A 19707-nucleotide genomic window follows, 5' to 3' on the forward strand; every position below is an offset into this window, starting at 1 on the left:
TTGACACCAACATTTAGTTTTAAATTCGCTGTACACTCTGTAACCTAATCTATCACAGGCAGACACAGGGCAGAATTTTCCAGTCCCGCCCACCATAGGAATGGTAGTGGGTGGAGGGGTGGATCAAGCAAAGGTTCGTTGACCTCGACAGGACTTTCCAGTTTTGGGGCAGGTGTGGCTGGAAAATCTTGAGTGAGGGAGGGGAAGAGAGAGGAGACATTAACTCATTTGATGAATATACTATGTTCTCATAACCACTTGTACAGATGTAGGAGCCAATTTGTGCACTGAAATGAGTGACCACTTAACCGGTTCATGACTGATTTTGTTTTTGAGGTAGGAATGTTGACCAGAACACTGGGATAATTCCCTGCCCCTCATGTGCACCTCTTCTATCGCAGTGCTCCCTCAACACTGCACAAGGATGTCGAATAGAATGTGGCACTCAACCCTTTTGGGCCAGCATTTAATTGCCCATCTCACTGCTGTGACTCTGGAGTCATGTGTAGGCCAGGCCAGGTAAGGACAGTAGATTTCCTTCCCTAAAGGACATTAGTGAACCAGATGAGTTTTTACGACAATCAATAATGGTTTCATGGTCATCAGTAGACTTTTAATATAGATTTTTACTGAATTTAAATTTCACCATCTGCTGTGGTCGGATTTGAACCTGGGTCCCCAGAGCATTAGCTGAGTTCCTGGATTAATAATCTAGCGAAATTACCATTGCCTCCCCTGGTGTTTTTTTGAAGAGCTTAGGAGTTACCCTGGTGTCTGGATTACTAGTTTAAGTCTATTTATTAGTGTTACATTAACACTGCAATGGAGTTACTGTGAAAATCCCCTAGTTGCTACATTCTGGCGTCTGCTTGGGTACACTGAGGGAGAATTTAGCATGGCCAATGCACCTAACCAGCACGTCTTTTGGACCGTGGGAGGAAACCGAAACACCTGGAGGAAACCCACGCAGACATGGGGAGAATGTGCAGGTTCTGCACAGACAGTGACAAAAGCTGGGAATCGAACCTGGGTCCCTGGCGCTGTCAGGCAGCAGTGCTCTCCACTGTGCCATAATGCTGCCCAGTCCAGTGACAATATCACAACACCTACACCTTCCTGGGCCAAAGTGGCAGACAGAGCAGCTCCACTGAAACACTTTTGATAACATGTTGGTAATATGTGCCTGTATTTACAAAGGAAGGAACAGATCACTGCAGAAAGCAATGGCATATTGGTTTTTACTGGCACAGAACATCTTGTGGAGTTTGAGGATGCAGAGGTGAGATTTTACCATTAACACTTGGGAAAAGATTTCCAGCGCACTTGATCAGCTAAATATTACAGAAAATCAGATGCTGTAGATCTGAAGGAGGTGACTTCAATACAGGAATGTGGAGGAGCTTTGCTTCCAGAGTGATGACATGGACCAAACCTCTCCCCATCCCAGCAGTTCCAATATCTCCTGCAGGCACTATCCATTTGGCATCTCCATCCCTTTTCTCCCAGTATTCCTGAAAGTGCTACCTTAGACAGGGACATGGCTCCAGTGGTTAGAGGGCACAGTGGTTAACACTGCTGCCTCACATTGCCAAGGATCCCGGTTCAATTCCCAGCCTTGGTCACTGTTTGTGTGGAGTTTGCACATTCTCCCCATGTCTGCGTGGGATTCCTCCCATACTCCAAAGGTGTGCAGGTTAGGTTGATTAGCCTTGCTAAATTGTCACTTAGTGCCAGGGGGATTAGCAAGGTAAATATGGGGGGGTTATGGGGATAGTGCCTGGGTGGGGCTATGGTTGGTGCAAGCTCGATGGGCCACATGGCCTCTTTCTGCACTGTAGAGATTCTATGACAAGTGGCGGAGTCCTGCACATAATGAGAAGGGAATTTGAGATGTTCATTAAAGAAGATGATTCTTCTATGACTGATTATAGAAACTGCATTGTTTCAGTATTAGCCACTGATCTCCACATTTTAATATTAATCTAATGCTTTGAAAATGTTTAAACAGAAAATAATTGGATATGGATCAGTGAGGAGAGAAAGAAAACCATTTAGACCAGTTTACGGAAGCAAGTTTTTTAAAATTCATTCTTTGGACATGGGCGTTACCGACTGGCCAGCATTTATTGCCCATCCCTAGTTGCCTGAGGCAGTTGAAAGTCAACCACTTTCCTGTGGCTCTTGAGTCACATGTAGGCCAGACCAGGTAAGGAGGCAGATTTCCTTCCCTAAAAGACATCAGTGAACCAGATGGGCTTTTCTGACACTGGTTTCACAGTCATCAGTAGATTCTTAATTCCCCATACTTTTTATTGAATTCAAATTCCATCAACTACCGTAGCGGGAATCGAACCTGGGTCCCCAGAACATCAGCTGAGTTTCCGGATCAATAAACTAGTGATTTACCACTAGGCCATCGCCTCCCATGTGAGCATCTGGGTCGAATAACCTGTCAGATCATGGAGTGAATGAGGGCATATTTACTCCCTTTCCAATTTACAGCTCCATTATGGTAAGAGGGTCAATGTAGATGGCCACACTGGGTAGGACATGCACTGCTTAGTGCTGAATAAAGAGATTTTTAAAAAATTCATTTAAGGGACTTTGTTGGCTAGGCTAGTTTCATTGTCTACCCCTAATTGCCCTCGAGAAAGTGGTGGTGCACTGCCTTCTCCTGCTGTAGATACACCCACAGTGCTGTTACAGAGTGAGTTCCAGGATTTTGATCCAACAATAGTGTGGGAATAGCGATATAATTTCCAAGTCAGGATGGTGGGTGGCTTGGAGGGGAAATTTCCAAGTGGTGGTGTTCCCATGTGTCTACTGTTCTTATACTTCTACAGGACAGCAGTCATGGGTTTGGAAGTTGCTGCCTAAGGATCCTTGTTGAGTTAGTCATACAGCACAGAAACATGCCCTTTCGCCCACTATGTCAATGTCAGCCATCAAATACTAATCTATACTAATCCCATTTACCAGCATGCTACCCACAGCCTACTATGGGTTGGCGATTCGAGTGCTTGTCCAGACGCTTCCTAAATGTTGTGAGAGTACCTGCCTCCACCACCCTCTCAGGCAGCGCGTTCCATATTTCCACTACTCTGGATGAAAAATAATTTCCTCAGGTCCCCTCTAAACAACTTACTCCACATCTCAAACCAATGCTTCCTGGTTTAGATACCTCTGCCACAGATTTACTCTGTCTTTGTCTCTCAGAATTTTGTATACTTCTATCTGATCCACCCTTAGCCTCCTCTGCTCCAGGGAAAACAATCGCAGCCCATCCAGTCTCTCCTCATAGCTGAAAATCTGCATCCCAGGCAACATCCTGGTGAATGTCCTCTGCACCCTTTCCACATGTCCTTCTGACAGTGTGGCGACCAGAATGGCACACAGTGCTCCACCTGCCGCCTAACTAATGTTTCATAAAGTTGTAGTAAGACCTCTCTGTTCCTATATTCTATGCCGTGGCTAATGAAGGACAGTACACCGAGGAACTCCTGCAGTGACGGACTGGGTTTGAGTTGACTGACCTCCAACAACCTGAACCAGATAAGGAGTCTACTGTAGCAGAATAGGAATCCGCTGGCACATTGGGTGCAAACGGTAGGTCAACGTAAACATTTCAATGAAGTAAATAAGGGGAAGTTATTCCTTGTGGCAGCAGGGCCATCAACCAGAGAATTCAGATTTGAGGTAACTGGCAAAAGAGCCAGAGACAATATGAGAGAAAAAAATTCACATGGCGGAGTTATTGTGATTTGGAAGGCACTGGAAGGGGAACTGCAGTAATACTAGGGATGGAAAATCCTGCAGGGTTTCTGGGACAGAAAACAAAGGAATAATAAGAAGCAGAGAGGCAGGCAGGAAGAACTGCATACAATGGATGATCAGAAAAAATTACAAACAGACCCACAGACACTGAGAGAGGGAGGGAGTGCACAAAAGGGAGAGCGGGAAAGTGTGCAAGCCAGACAGTGAGCACTGCGAGTCCACATTCAGGAAAAGAGCGTGCAACAGAGAGAGAGTGTGTACACAGGAGGATAGCAAGTGAAGTCAGAAGACATAAGGAGACTGAAGTTACTAGAAATGGGTGGCACAGTGGTTAGCATTGTTGCCTCACAGTCTTAGGGACCCGGGTTCAATTCCCAGCTTGGGTCACCGGAGTCTGCGCGTGCTCCCAGTGTCTGTGTGGGTTTCCTTCCACAGTCCAAGGATGTGCAGATTAGGTCAACTGGCCATGGTAAATTGCCCCTTAGTGTCCAAAGATATGCAAGTTAGCAGGATTAACTGTGGGAAGGAAATGTAGGGGGTTATGGGGCAGGGCGGGATGGGGTGGGCCTGGGTAAAATATCCTGTCAGAGAGACTTGATGGGCTGGCTGGACAGCCTCTTCTGCTTTGTAGGGATTCGATGATTCTATGAGAGATAAACACATACAGATTGGGAGAGGACTAAACAGTTGGATCCATCAATAATGACATGTAGGCAGAGTCCTAGGCACATGTCAATCGCCAAATCTCCGTGCAATCCAGAACCGGTTTGCAGGCACCCAAATAAACTGTTTAAAAACAAGGCGGAAAAAAATAGAAACAAAATAAACGAAAGCAGAAGCCAAAAACCACGTAGGTACGGCCTCCAAATGAGAACTATCAGAATTCATAGAAACCTCTCAGCATGGAGTTCACAAAACAAGACTTCGGATGGAGGAGGGGGGGGGGAGGTGTACAGGTTCAAAAAGAAAGATCTGCAAGGACCGTTGAACAGAAACACTTGGTCGCCCAGCCCACAAGACGGAGAAGTCCCATCTGATGAGCAGGAGAAAGTGGCAAGAGCAGACCTACCCCGCAGAAACATGTCAGCTCTTGGTCACTCCCGGAACAGCACTGACGGTGGCCGTTGAGAGGCTCACGGCACTGGCCATGCTGTCCTGTTGGATGGTGAAAGTGCAACGGCATTGGCAGACGGCAGTGGAAAATCTAAAATTGGGACGGGGAGGGGAGGTGTGGGTGGGATGGGGGGGGGGGGAAGGGAATAAAAAGAAATACAATTTAAAATGAAGAATAAAAGGAAAAAACCACAGGCAAACAAAAAAAGAAGCATACCAAGGACACTGACTTCCCGAAATCCCGGCCTCCCAAACCTGAGGAAATCTCCTCCATAGAATTCCAAATTTAAAAGCAGACAGAAGCCACCGAACTCTGCTTTAGTCAGACTCAGACAGGACCAAGCGAGCTGACTGCGCGGTTCCTCAGTGATGCTACATCACCGCAATAAATTTAAATATATGACGGGATTCTCCAGCCGCACTGGCCTAAAAACCGGAAACTGTCCCCCACTCCCCCACCCCCCCATTCATCAATGGCATGTCACATTCTCTGCAATCCGCTCGCTAAAGTTCCAGAGGCGCAGGTTCAATCTAATAAAGAGGGGAGTTTGGGGTCGTGCCGGATGCCAGTTCTATACAAAAGGAATGACCAACACAACAAACTTCTAAGTAGGGGGTAATGAAGGCGAGAATGTTAGGATGGTTTAAGTAGCAATGGATTCTGTGATGGGAGTGGGAAGAAGGATGCAGGAATTGGAGTGTATTCCTAAGCAGTAGCCAGTAAATTGAAAATGGTGCCCTTTCACCCATTCCTCTTGTGACTTAACAGATGGACTAGCAAGCAAACTACTATCTTGCTGCAATATTTAAAAAAACAAAGGTACTTTGTTTTTGTTTCACAACACCAGGTTAAAGTCCATATTCCTACATATCTTACCCACTAATCCCTCTAACACAGGTGAGTCGATTCACCTGATGAAGGAGCAGTGCTCTGAAAGCTTGTGATTCCAAATAAACCTGTTGGCCTTTAACCTGGTGTTGAGAGACTTCTTACCGTGCCCTCACCCCAGTCCAACACCGGCACCTCCACGTCTCGTTTCCATTTAACTCCTCCCCTACTTTTCATTAATCCCTGAAGCCACAAAACTCTTAACCTCGCTCTTCCTTCATTCTGTAAAGCCTCCGAGCTCTTTGCTTGCGCTCACCTAGTTACCACTTGCTGATTTCTTGATCTTGCGTGTCGTGCTACTTAGTCATTCAAGATTTCGCAACAAGAATAACAAAAGGCTTGCAACCCTGCTGAGGAAACTCCCATCACATTCCAGAGAATTTGACAAGGTTTAATCAGTAAAGGATTTCTCCCTCAGGGTAACAAGTGATGATGTGGTTTATTCCTTTGGTATTGTTCATCAGTAAATGCCCCCCGACACCATGCAGCTATTAATCAGTAGCCCCCTGCCACCTGTCTCTTCTGCTGACAGAACAACATCCCCATAGCCAACTAATCACTTATTTGAATTGAAGCACTTTGCAGCCTGTCTTGAGGACGTGAATGGTGCTATGCAAATGCAACTTCTTCCTCTGCTGGGAGCCCTAGTAAAACCCCTTCATTCGGCACGGTAGCATAGTGGTTGGCACTGCTGCTTCACAGCTCCAGGGATCTGAGCTTGATTCCCGACTCGGGTCATTGTCTGCGTGAAGTTTGCATATTCTCCTCATGCCTGTGTGGGTTTTCTCTGGGTACTCCGGTTTCTCCCCACAGTCCAAAGATGTGCAGGTTAGGTTGATTGGCTATGCTAAAATTGCCCCTTAGTGTCCTCAGATGCGTAGGTTAGAGGGATTAGTGGGTAAAATATGTAGAAAAATGGGTGGGATTGAGATTGGTGCAGACTTGATGGGCCGAATGGCCTCTTTCTGTACTGTAGGGTTTCTATGATTTCTATTACTCAGTCATTGAAGATACATGAGCACCATCTCATGCCAGATGAGTGGCAGGCAATTATAAAGTAAAAGTTTATTAGTCACAAATAGGCTTACATTCACATTGCAATGAAGTTACTGTGAAAGTCCACTAGTCACCACACTCTGGCACCTGTTCGGGTACACTGAGTGAGAATTCAGCACGGCCAATTCACCTAACCAGCATGTCTTCGGAGCGTGGGAGGAAACTGGAGCAAACCAACACAGACACAGGGAGAATGTGCAGACTCCACACAGACAGTGACCCAAGACCGGAAATCAAACCCGGGTCCCTGGTGCTGTGAGGCAGCAGTGCTAACCACTGCGCCACCGTGCCACCCTCCACGAACACACCCATCACTGCCGCAGGTTAGCCAAGGGAGTGTGCTTCAAGCAGGTTTAGGGAGTGGACCTGCACTTATTACAGACACACCCAGCCGGAGTCACAGACAGATCCCTTTACCTCCTGTTAATCCCCAGGCTCCTCATCCCAGTTTATTCTGCTCCAGAATCGCAGAACTATTGCGCTACTCGTTCTACGCACCATTAACCCGACCATGGCATCAACTAAATTCCAACTTCTTAATTAATTGGCACTACTCTGCCACAACACGGGCAAGGTGGCACTCATTTCCTGCAGCGTGTCCAAGTGGCGCTTCTCTGATATAACATCCATAGTGCGTTATTCACGATAAGAGGTAGAACACATTCACAACACAAGACCAACATTATGCAATTGCCTTTAATATTCAGGGGATGTTAGACGCTGATGTTGCTGCCATTCACTGATGTATACACAGACATGGGGTGAAATTTTCCTATCCCACTCGCCATGGGAATTGTAGTGGACAGGAGGGAGGGGCAGACCATGCAAAAATCTGTTAATCTCGGGTGGGATTTTCCGGTTTTGGGTCGAACGTGGCTGGAAAACCCCACCCATAGAGCCATGGTGACATACGTCGCACTAAAGGCTCTTTGGCCCCTCGAGTCTGCACTGACAGTAACTACCACTAAAGGCAGGCTAATCCCATTTTCCTGCACTTGTCCCATTTTCCTGAATGTTTCAAGCACTCATCCAAATACTGTTTAAAGGTTTCCGGCCTCCGCTACCTTCCCAGGCATCTGCGTTCCAGATTCCCACCACCCTCTAAGCGAAGAGGTTTATCTCTCAAATCCCCCCAAATCTCTGGTCCCTTATCCTAAAACTATGTCCCCTCGTGATTGACCCCTCAACCAAGGGGAAGAGCTGCTTCCTACTCACCCTGTCCATACCTCTCATAATCTTACAAAGCTCCATCACGTCCCCCCCAGCTTTCTCTGCTGTAAAGAGAGGGTGACACAGTGGTTAGCTCTGCAGCCTCCCAGCACAAGGGACCCGGGTTCGGTTCCCGGCTTAGGTCACTGTCTGGGTGGAGTCTGCACATTCTCCCCGCGTCTGCGTCGGTTTCCTCCAGGTGTTCCAGTTTCCTCCCATAGTGTGAAAGACACGGTGCATTGGCCATAATAAGTTTTCCCTCAGTGTACCCGAACAGTGTGGAGACTAGGGGATTTTCACAATGACTTCATTGCAGTGTTAATCTCAGCCTACTTGCAACACTAATAAATGCACAGTGCCAGCAGAGTTGTCATGATTTATGCTTGATTTTATTTCAGCAATCTTCAAAATGACTATTTCAAACTTTATTTCCATGGTAGGTTGCTTTGTCAAAATATAGAACATAGATATATCCTACATTCAGTAAAGCACCTTCAACATAGTAAAATGTTCTGAGGTACTTAAACGGCAAGGACATCTTACTAATTACCTGTCAAAATGACATTAAAATTGTTAAGATTCACATGGTATGATATTTCCCTCTAACATTTATTTCTAAAATACACACCGGACTGTTCCCTTACAACAGCCCTAATTACATGTTACAGCAAAACTTAGTGCAGGTGAAATGATCCAATTACAGAAAGCTGGCCTGTACCATAGTCTGACAGATCATCCAATGTGGGAAGAAACCCATTATCCTGACTGCATAAAACAATCGGTGATTCAGTTTAGCTGCAAAAAGGTAACGTCTCCACAGTCGGAGATGATCATAGGCTGTGACTGGTTGCGATTTAGTCTGAGGATCGCCACAGTAGGGCGGCACAGTGGTTAGCACTGCTGCCTCACAGTGCCAGGGGCCCCAGTTCAATTCCCAACTTGGGTCACTGTGTGCGGAGTCTACCCGTGTCTGCGTGGGCTTCCTCTGGGTGCTCTGATTTCCTCCCACAGTCCGAAGAATGTGCTGGTTAGGTGCATCGGCCATGCTAAATGCTCCTTCAGTGTACCCAAACAGGCGCCGGAGTGTGGTGACTCGGGGATTTTCACAGCAACTTAAAATTGCAATGTTAATGTAAGTTTACTTTTGACATTAATAAATAACCTCAGGCAAGGGGAAAGGTTAAGAAGGTGGGGTCTTTGTGAATAACCTCAGCCGGTACAGGAATTGAACCCATACAGTTGGCATCACTCTGTATCACAAACCAGCCATCCAGCCAGCCACCTGAGCTAAACCAACACACAAGTTTAGCTGTACACCTATATGTATTATGGGGTGGCACAGTGGTTAGCACTGCTGCCTGACAGCGCCAGGGAACCAGGTATGGTTCCCAGCTTGGGTCATTGTCTTTATGGAATCTGTACATTCTCCCCGTGTCTGTGTGGGTTTCCTCCAGGTGCTCCAGTTTCCTCCCACAGTCCGAAAGACGTGCTGGTTCGGTACATTGGCCATGTTAAATTCTCCCTCAATGTACCCAAACAGGCGCTGGAGTGTGGCAACTTAGGGATTTTCACAGTAACTTCATTGCAGTGTTAACGTAAGCCTTACTTGTGACTAATAAATAAACTTTAACTTTATTATGGTCTATACAAGATCGAGATATTTGTCCCCTTATATTTTAAATATAGGATTTTATGTGTAGGTGAACCAAATATAAAATCAGGGAAATCATGTTAAACTTGTACATGTATTCAGCCAGAGATTGCCTATGGCTCTGAGCATCCCAATGCAGGAAGGATACATACAGGGAATAATGACGGATGCCAGGAGTGAGAGATTATTGTAATGAAGAAAAGGTTGAAAGTGATGGAGGTTGGAAGGAGGGGGGGGGGAATTGTGCTTTCTCGACTGGAGTAGAGGCAATTAAGGAGGCATCTAATGATAAAGGATCTCAAAAACGATAAAAGGTTTTGAGAAGATAGTGAGAGATTTGTTACCAACGAGCTAAGCAGAGACAGGTGCAGATTTCTTTATTAATTCATGGGGCGTGGGTGTTGCTGGCAAAGCAATTGCCTGCGCCAGAGCAATAGGAAAGGGCAATAAATAGAGGCCTTGCCAGCAACACCCACATCCCATGAACACACACAAAAAAGATGGAGAAATATCATGAGAAGGAAGTTAACAGCAAGGAAAGTATTTTCTTTTCCAGTTAGAGAATTATTAGATCATGGAATAAGGGACTACTGAGACAGAGACGAGACCATAACTTCAAAAGGGGATTAGCCAAATCGAAAATAGTATGTCAACAAAGAGCAAGAGAAGTGGATTAAAGTAAATACTTCCAGTTATTACGCTGCCAAAAGACATTTGTGTTAAAATTCTGTGGTTCCTCAGCCTTCAAAACAGCATTTACTACATTGTCTCTACCACTATGGATTATGACCCCCACCCATCCCCCCTCACCTCCGTCTCGATTACGATGCCACACCAAAAAATATAATCCTAATTTAGCACGAAAGTGAACTTTTCAGAGAAACTTAGAATCATCAAATCCCTACAGTGCAGAAAGAGGCCATCCGACCCATTGAGTCTGCACCGACAACAACCCCAGCCAGGCTCTATCCCCATGTAATCTCCCTGGCACTAAGGGGCAATTGAGCATGGCCAACCAGCCTAACACATCTTTGGACCATGGGAGGAAACCGGAGCATCGCGCAGACACGGGGAGAATGTACAGACTCTGCACAATGACCTGGGGCCAGAAGTGAACCAGGGTCCCTGGCACGGCGAGGCAGTAGTGCTAACCACTGTGCCACCGTGCCACCCTTTTCAATGCCAAGGTGCAAACTGGGAGGCAATAGAACCTTGTATATTGAAGCTGCGCTCCAAGTCACAAGTATTTTTTGATACATTCTTGATGTGCTATTTGAACTCATGTCCTTTAATTTGAAATACTTCACTAATCAAAATAGTGGAGGGAGGGAGTTTGGAAGGGAACTTTGGTCCTAAGGTTCCCAAAGCTCTCCATTACAGAGGGATTCCTCATAGAAACACAAGAGTACTACGGTGCAGAAGACGACCTTCAGCCCATCGAGTCTGCACCTACACCTGAAAGGCCCTGACCCGCCCACCTAATCCCACTTGCCAGCACTTGGCCATTAGCCTCAAATATTATGATGTGTCAAGTACTCATCCAGATACTTTTTAAAGGATGTGAGACATCCCGCCTCCACCACCCTCCCAGGCAGCGCGTTCCAGACTGTCACCACCGTCTGGGTAAAAAAGTTTTTCCTCACATCCCCCCTAAATCTCCCACCCCTCACTTTTAACTCAAATTCCCTCGTGACTGACCCTTCAACCAGGGAGAACAGTTGCTCCCTGTCCACGCCCTTCATAATCTTCAACCCTCAATCAAGTTGCCTCCCTACCCCCCACTCAGTCTTCTCTGTTCCAAAGAAAACAACCCAAGTCTATCCAACCTCTCTTTATAACTTAAATGTTCCATCCCAGGCAGCATCCTGGTGAACCTCCTCTGCACCCTCTTCCAGTCTGTTCATGTCCTTCCTATAATGTGGCAACCAGAAACTGCACACAGTACTCCAGCTGTGGCCTCACCAAAGTTCTCTACAACTCCATCATGTCTGAGTCTGCCGTAGACAATTAGTCACCAGTTCCACTAACGTTGCATTTCGCAACGATCAGGATGGTAAAAGGTGAACCAGATGGAACTTGATCTTTCCCAACCTACACTTCCTTTGGAGGTGATTCATATGAAAATCCTGATCACTGAGATTAAAGGGAAGAAAGCTAATCGGAGAAATAGGATTGCCAAAAGTATGGACACCAGGAAGTTGAACAGCTGGCGGAGTGAATGGGCTGAGGATTGATACATTAAACCCTGCAGACACAGGGCTGCAATCTCACCTGTTCATCTCTTTTCCTTCGCCCTCCTGTTGGTCCAATGGTTTTAATAACCCCTGGTCGGTGTAAAGTGGTGGAGGAAGGTGATGCGATGCTGGCTCCCTGTAGACTGTACGGGTGCGACCGGGAGTAAGGGCTGGACATTGAGGTTATGACTGTGGGCTGAACCATCCATTGCAGGTCCTGGCTGGTGGTAATGGCAGTGATGGTAGGCACAAAGGCACTGCTGGAGCCTGGCATGTCTGAGCGATATTTCTGAGGAAGAGGTTTAAAGAAAACATGACAAGTGAGTGCAATTGCTACAGCCCCACAGTGATACAGTCAAAAACTGTTCAGAAACATCTTGCAAAAATCATGGGAAACTCTGCTGCTGGTAAACCTAGCCCCCAGTTCTAACCATTCCTAGTCCCCAGTTCTAACCATTCCTAGCCCCCAGTTCTAACCATTCCTAGTCCCCAGTTCTAACCATTCCTAGTCCCCAGTTCTAACCATTCCTAGTCCCCAGTTCAAAAAATGTGCTGGTCAGTTCATAAGTTCATAAGATATAGGAGCAGAATTAAGCCATTTGGCCCATCAAGTCTTCTCCGCCATTTGATCGTGGCTGATATGCTCCTCATCCCCTTTTTCCTGCCTTCTCCCCATAGCCCTTCAACCCATTATCAATTAAAAATCTGTCTAACTCCTCCTTAAATTTACTCACCATCCCAGCATCCACCGCAATTTGGGGTAGCAAATTCCACAGATTCACAACCCTTTGGGAGAAGTAGTTTCTTCTCAACTCTGTTTTAAATTTGCTATCCCTTATTCAAAGACTATAATTTTGTGCCCTAGGTTAGGTGCCGTGCTAAATTCTCCCTCAGTGTACCCAAACAGGCAGTGGAGAGTGGTGACTAGGAGATTTTCCACAGTCTCTACTTTGCAGTATTAATGTAAGTCTACTTCTGCCACAAATAAATAAACTTGAAAAGCTTAAAACTTCAAGAAAACCCTCATTTTAAGCAACATTGTCATAACCACAAAAATCCAACACATTAAAAAGCTGCATTCATATAGAGATTTCACAACCATTAAAAGGTCCCCAAATCCTTTACAGCCAATTATTATTTTCCTCAATGTTGCCTGCCATTTTCTCCCTTTCTCCTTATCCACTTCATTCATTTGTATATATCTCCCAACATTAACCGGCATGGTAACATACCAGCGATACTACTGCTTTAGTAATCTCAGAGGGCAGGGCAAATAGTCCAGGGAACCCAAGTTCACTTCTCATTATGGGAAGTGGAAAATTTGAATTTAGTTTAAAACGTCTGGGAACAAGAAGGCAGAACCAAAACAAAAATCTCCAAGGAGCTGTCAACTGGTCAGAATTCTTTCATGGAATCTGGGCGTTGCTGGCAAGGCCAGCCTAACCCTAACAGCCCTGCTACAGAGTGACTTGTTTGGTTAGTTGAGAGCGTAGGCAGGAGGTCAACCACATTGCTGTGGCTCTGGAGTCACATGTAGACCAGGCCAGATAAGGGTGGCAGATTTCCTTCCCTAAAAGGAAATTAGTGAACCAGGATGGGATCTTTCGACAATTGCTGGTAGTTGTGGTAGTCACCAGCACCAAGACTAGCTTCTCAATTTCAGATTAATTAAACTTAATTTCCACTGGCTTCTGTAGTGGGATTTGATTGGGTGCATCCAAAGCACCAGCCTAGCCTAATGGGTTAATAGTCCATTCACATAGCCACTATGCCATGTTTCATTGGCTTTCTTTCACAAAGAAAATCTGCTGTCCTTACCCAGTGTGTCCTATATAACTCCAGTCCCTTCTCTGAAGTGATTTAACAGCCACTTAGTTCAGGGATGGGTAATAAACATCAGTCTTGACAATGAGCCCACAAGCACAGAATAAATAAAACAGCTGCTGACATTAGCACATCCTGCTGTTCTGAGTTTGGGTTTTATCCGCCACTAAGTCAAAAAGTCCTTTCCAAACATCCAGGGCCACGGCATTCAAATAGGACAAGCCAATGAGTGTGAAAGAAGTGCAAATAGGACCAATTTTCCAGGGTTTGTGGAAGGCAATAGCAAAGACAGGCTATAGAATAGACTGACCTGGTCTGTGTCTCTATACTTCATGTGAAAATCAGAATGAGAATGTTGAACAAAGATAGAGGCAGAGCTTTTAACTCAACCACAAACAAATGGCCAAGGCAGTCAACTGGACTGATGTGTGATAGAATCCCTACAGTGCAGAAGGAGGCCATTCGGCCCATCGAGTCTGCACTGACCACAATCCCACCCAGGCCCTATCCCCATGCATTTACCCTGCTAATCCCCTTAACACTAAGGGAGAACTTAGCACAGCCAATCCACCTAACCTGCATGTCTTTTGCACTGTGGGAGGAAACTGGAGCACCTGGAGGGAACCTACACAGACATGGGGAGAATGAACAAACTCCACACAGACAGTGACCCAAGCCGGGAATCAAACCCTGGTCCCTGGCACTGAGAGGCAGCTGATGAAAGTTCTATTATAGGCCAGACTGAGCAAGGAATTTTCTTCCAATAAACAAAATTAATTTTTTGACAATGCAACAGCTTTTGGCCATTCTACTGACAATAGTTTTTAGACTTTGCCATTTTTAAAATTCCAAAGTCTCAAACTGCCAGGGAGGAATTTGAATTCTCATTCTATAGATATGTCCAAGAATAGTCCACGAATGTAACCCCTACTCTTCAGTAGCCTCCTTTTGCTTTAATTGTTGTGGAGAAAACAAAAGAAAACACTTAGGCCATTTTGGCTCTAGACACACAAGAGATTTTTTTATTCATTTGTGGGACATAGGCATCACTGGCTGGCTCAGCATTTATTGCCCATCCCTAGCTGCCCTTGAACTGAGTGGTTTGCTAGGCCATTTCAGAGGGCAGTTGAGAGTCACATGTAGGCGAGACCAGATAAGGCTCTAGAGTCACATGTAGGCCAGATCAGATAAGGATGGCAAATTTCCTTCCCTAGAGTGAATCAGATGGGTTTTTCCAACAATGGTTCCATGGTCATTAATAGAGTCTAAATTCCAGATATTTTTTATTGAATTCAAATTCGAGCAAATTCTGTGGCAGGATTCAAACCCGGGTCCCCAGAACATTGGCTGAGTTTCTGGATTAATAGTCTAGCAATAATACCATGAAGCCTCCCTGATTGAGAAGCTGTTTCACAATTTACAACCAACGTGCTTTTTAAGAGTTGTAGAAGTAGGAATGGGCATGCCCATAAGATATTTGCATAGGATTGTGTGAAGGGGAAAAAGAATTGTATATCAATGCTCAGGCATACCTCCACCTATCTGCATTCATGCCATAGTGGACCTCGTGTGGCCTCCCTCTCCCTCAGCCAAGGGAAGGGGCCATTATATCAACTCACCATATCACACACTTCTTCACATTCAACGTTTGTATATACACATACACAAGCAAGCCCACATCTACTGTCTTTCTCTAGTGGCTCTGAGAAGCTAATGATGGGTCATCTCCTGAATCTTTGTGGTGATTATGATCCCTCAATCACAAATGTTGGCAATTCCCAGTCACAATGATCAAAGTGTAATGATAAATGTCCAAGTCAGGACAATGTGTGACCTGGAAGCAATAGCATTCTTACAAAATGGAAGGCAACTTTAAGTTAAATGCTAACTTGTGAACTGGCCGGTTCCTTTCAAAAGAAGATCAAAACAGCTACTGATCAAACTAGATGTTGATTACAAGTTGAAAGTAACCAGAGAATGAAGTATGGAAGGTATCCTTTCCATAATGGAGGTTTAGCAGAGTCTACCTCCACAAACAACACACAATAGTTACCAGGGAAATCTTGATATCGTAACCAAAGTGAATGACTATTTGCTGCCTCTCTGTGGTAGGGGAGTCGAAAGCTAGACGGCATAGGTTTAATGTGAGAGGGGAGAGATACAAGAGTCCAGAGGGGCAGTTTTTTCACACAGAGGGTAGTGAGTGTCTGGAACAAGCTGCCAAAGGTAGTATTAGAGGCGGGTACAATTTTGCCTTTTAAAAAGCATTTAGACAGTTACATGGGTAAGATGAGAATAGAGGGATATTGCCAAACACGGGCAATTGGGACTAGCTCAGTGGTAAAAACTGGGCAGCATGAACAAGTTGGGCCAAATGGCTTGTTTCCACGCTGTGATCCTCTATGTCTCTATGTTCAACTGTCAACTCACCGAACTAAAAGTACCGGAACATATAAAGATAAAGAACATATTTCCTGGCTTGAAGGGCCAATGAAATTGGAACATTTATGTATGAAATTCTGTAGAAATTACAATTATAATAGATGTATTCCATGAAAATTATCAGAACCATATACAAAAGGCTATATACTGGTGAAAAGGAATCTTGTGGTGGAAAAATCTGTATTAAAAATACTTAACATGTATGAATAAATTTGTACACAATGCACATAAAGCTGTGATAGTCAGAATTATACTGCAGAATTTTCCAGGAGTGATTTGACCATATATCTTCAAGTGCTGTGCCTCACTTTGTGTAACAAAGAAATTATCAGAGGCAGAACATTGCTCACATCTGTTTATTTGCCCTAAGTGCGGGGCTTTAGGTTCTTATCTGCAGGCCTCAAAACGTGGTACAATCCCAAAGGCGTGGTGTGCAAAACGACCACAAAAAATGGCTATAAAATCCATGTTAAATGAATCAATCCTTTATGGATACTGAGAGGCCTAGGTAGGGAGAGACTAGAACTCAAGGGCACAAACTCTGTGTGAACGGACGCTCATTTAAAGCTGAGATGAGGAGGGATTTCTTCAGCCATTACCTTTCATCAGCAAACATCAGGATTTAAAACTTAATCGCATCCCACCCACCCTGCATTTGGCAAAGCCAAACTCTAATTTTTTGGATGAGACATTAAACCAATCTTCCTCCTCCACAGGACATGAAGGATCTCACAGCTCTCTTTCAAAGATGAGTGCAGGAGGTCGCTCTAGCATCCCAGCTAAAATGTATCCTTCAACCAACATCATGAAGATGTTAGCACGGCTGCCTCACAGCGCCAGGGATCTGGATTTGATTCCCGGCTTGAGTCACTCTCCGTGTGGAGTTTGCACATTCGCCCGTGTCTGCTTGGGTTTCCTCCGGGTGCTCCAGTTTCCTCCCACACTCCAAAGATGTACGGGTTTAGGTGGATTGGCCATGTTAAATTGCCCCTGAACATCAGGGGACTAGCTAGGGTAAATGCATGGGGTTATGGGGATAGGACCTGGGTGGGATTGTGGTCAGTGCAGACCCGATGGGCTAAGTGGCCTCCTTCTGCACTGTAGGATTCTAGGATTTTAAGATTACCTGGCCATTGTCATGTTGTTGACTTTGGGAGTCTGTCACACACCAATTGGAGACATCTTTCTTACACCACAACAATGATGACCCTTCATCAAACAAATCCTTAATTAGCTGTAATGTCCTTTGAGGTACCCTGTGCTTCTGAAAGGCACAATGGAAACGCTACTGCTCCTCTTCCATTCCTATGGTTGGAGGACACTGAATTAAGGCAGTGGGAAAAGTACAAAAGGCAAAATGAGGGCTGTTTTAAAAACTATTTTTAAAAGGCAGTGAGTGCTCAGGATGCCTGAGAGTGTGGCAGAGGCAGACTCAATTGGGGCTTTTAAAAGGGAATTGGATCAGCATCAGGAAGAGAGAGAATTTGCAAGGGTTTGTGGGAACATTGGGGGGGGTGGGGTTGGGATTGGGATTAGCCAAGTTGCTGTTGCAGAGAGAGGGTGTGGAGCTGATGGGCTAAATGGCCTCAAATTATACCCAGAGACCATGAGACAGGGGGAGAGAAAGCGTGGTGGTGCCCATGAGTGGCACGGTGGTCAGCACTGCAGCCTCACAGCGCCAGAGACCTGAGTTCAATCCCATCCTTGGGTCACTGTGTGGAGTCTGCACATTCTCCCCATGTCTAGTTGGTTTCGTCCAGATGTTCCGATTTCCTCCCACAGTCCAAAGATGTGCAGGTTAGGTTGATTGGCCATGCCAAGTTGCCCTCTAGCGTCAGGGGGCAAGGGTAAATACATGGGGATTGGATCTGGGTGGGATTCTTACCAATGCAGGTTGGACGGTCTAAATGGTCTCTTCCTGCACTGTAGGGATCCCATGATGGGATGGGGATGGGGGGTATTCTTCTCTCATAGAATCTACTCAATTATCTACTCGTTTTGATCTTCGCAGGCATTTCCTAGGAACGGGAATCCTAGATGGTGAGTTGAAAAAAACACTTGGAAAAGAAATAAGTCGCAGAGCTACCCGCTGTAAAAAGGACCTGTGGCAGTGACCATGAATCCAAGAGAGATAGAAAGAGAAAGCACACACAGTTAGCAGAGGAAACTTCGCGGGGGTACATTTAATTTGCTATATATATGAAAATGTGCAATAAAAAAGCTAGAAATATTCTAATCCGGTATGGTTTCAAACCACAAGCCAATGGAGCCAACAAAACGCCTACTGTGTTTAAAAAGGAGAGGGGGGGGGGGTGAATATAAGCTGGGGTGGGGCCAGTCTTGTAGCAGCAGTGTTATTTACAGTAAGTCAATATATTAAACACACACACACACTGACACGGCTATAGCTATAAGTCCCCGGGAGCAGGGTTCGCGCGATTGCTAAGAGTGGGATGGGGTGGGGCTGTCAGCCAGTATAAAACGTTGACAGGAATTCCAGTTAAGGAATTGGCAGCGGAGCGGGGAGAAAGAATGTTGCCAGCGACTACCCGGAAAGGGTTTGGAAATTTACAATTTCGAGAAGTGTTATTTGTTCATGGAGATTGGAGGGAAGGCGGAGGGGGAGGGCTGAGGAGGAGGGAGGAGGGGGGGGGGGTCACTTTCTTATCACGTTGGCACCAGGGCTGGCTAATGACTTCCGCCACTCTGAACAAGAACAGAAAGGTCCAAAGACTTAAAAAACACACACACATCAGAGTTACGAAACCGATTTTGTAATCCCAGCCAAGTTGTGCCTTGCGCAAGTTTCCCTGCAGCTCGCCTCAATTTCTTCATTAACCTTCAGGAGTCAGGAACAACGCGTGAAGAATTGCATTAAAAAATAAACTGGGGCGAGGAAAGTTACATCAGACCAATTAAAGTGACAGCGCCCCACATTCAACTGATCTGAGTGAGGGGAACAGAATTGATCAATTCTCATCTTTTCCAAAAGAGACGCTGGAATAAGTTTTTTTTATTACTGTAGCCCGTTCCAATAATTAGAAAAGGACATTTCATTATGCAATGTAGAGAGAGAGAAAAAATAAGTTATTTAAAAGTGACATTCTTTTGGGGTCAACTTTGGACTGCTTTATTCAATTAAATGCTGCCTTCTTTTCAAGGAAACACTGGGTGGAAAGAGTGACTACATGTGAATTCCATCACCCCCCCCCCCCCAACTCACCCACCCACCTCTTCTGATAGTCTGGGTGAAAATTGCTGTGTGAGATGGAGCAGGGATACATGAAATTGGAAAAGACGGGTGGGGGAGCATCTTAAAAGAAAGAGAGGGAGGGGGGGACAATGAGGGAGGGGGGGACAATGAGGGAGGGGGGGACAATGAGGGAGGGGGGGACAATGAGGGAGGGGGGGACAATGAGGGAGGGGGGGACAATGAGGGAGGGGGGACAATGAGGGAGGGAGGGAGGGAGGGGGGGACAATGAGGGAGGGAGGGAGGGAGGGGGGGACAATGAGG

The 19707-nt window shown here is 45.6% G+C and overlaps 1 protein-coding gene and 1 long non-coding RNA gene across 3 annotated transcripts in view; both read right to left on the minus strand.

Moving 5' to 3' along the window:
* The window catches only part of LOC145345225 (uncharacterized), a 790615-nt gene that overhangs the window by 14972 nt on the left and 755936 nt on the right, over positions 1-19707 (minus strand). The window lies entirely within an intron of this gene.
* Positions 1-19707, minus strand: part of fosl2 (FOS like 2, AP-1 transcription factor subunit) — a 30623-nt gene that overhangs the window by 9280 nt on the left and 1636 nt on the right. Inside the window, exons 2-3 of one of the 2 annotated variants that reach the window (XM_080192969.1) lie at positions 11964-12215; positions 4844-4978 (exon numbers count right to left, since the gene is read on the minus strand). In XM_080192969.1, the coding sequence (XP_080049095.1) occupies positions 4844-4978; positions 11964-12215 (387 nt within the window). The remainder of the gene's footprint in view (positions 1-4843; positions 4979-11963; positions 12216-19707) is intronic. The other variant, XM_080192971.1, reaches the window with a different exon arrangement.

This window comes from Carcharhinus amblyrhynchos, chromosome 7, assembly GCF_965287045.1.
Source record: "Carcharhinus amblyrhynchos chromosome 7, sCarAmb.v2.hapA, whole genome shotgun sequence".
NCBI lineage: Eukaryota > Metazoa > Chordata > Chondrichthyes > Carcharhiniformes > Carcharhinidae > Carcharhinus > Carcharhinus amblyrhynchos.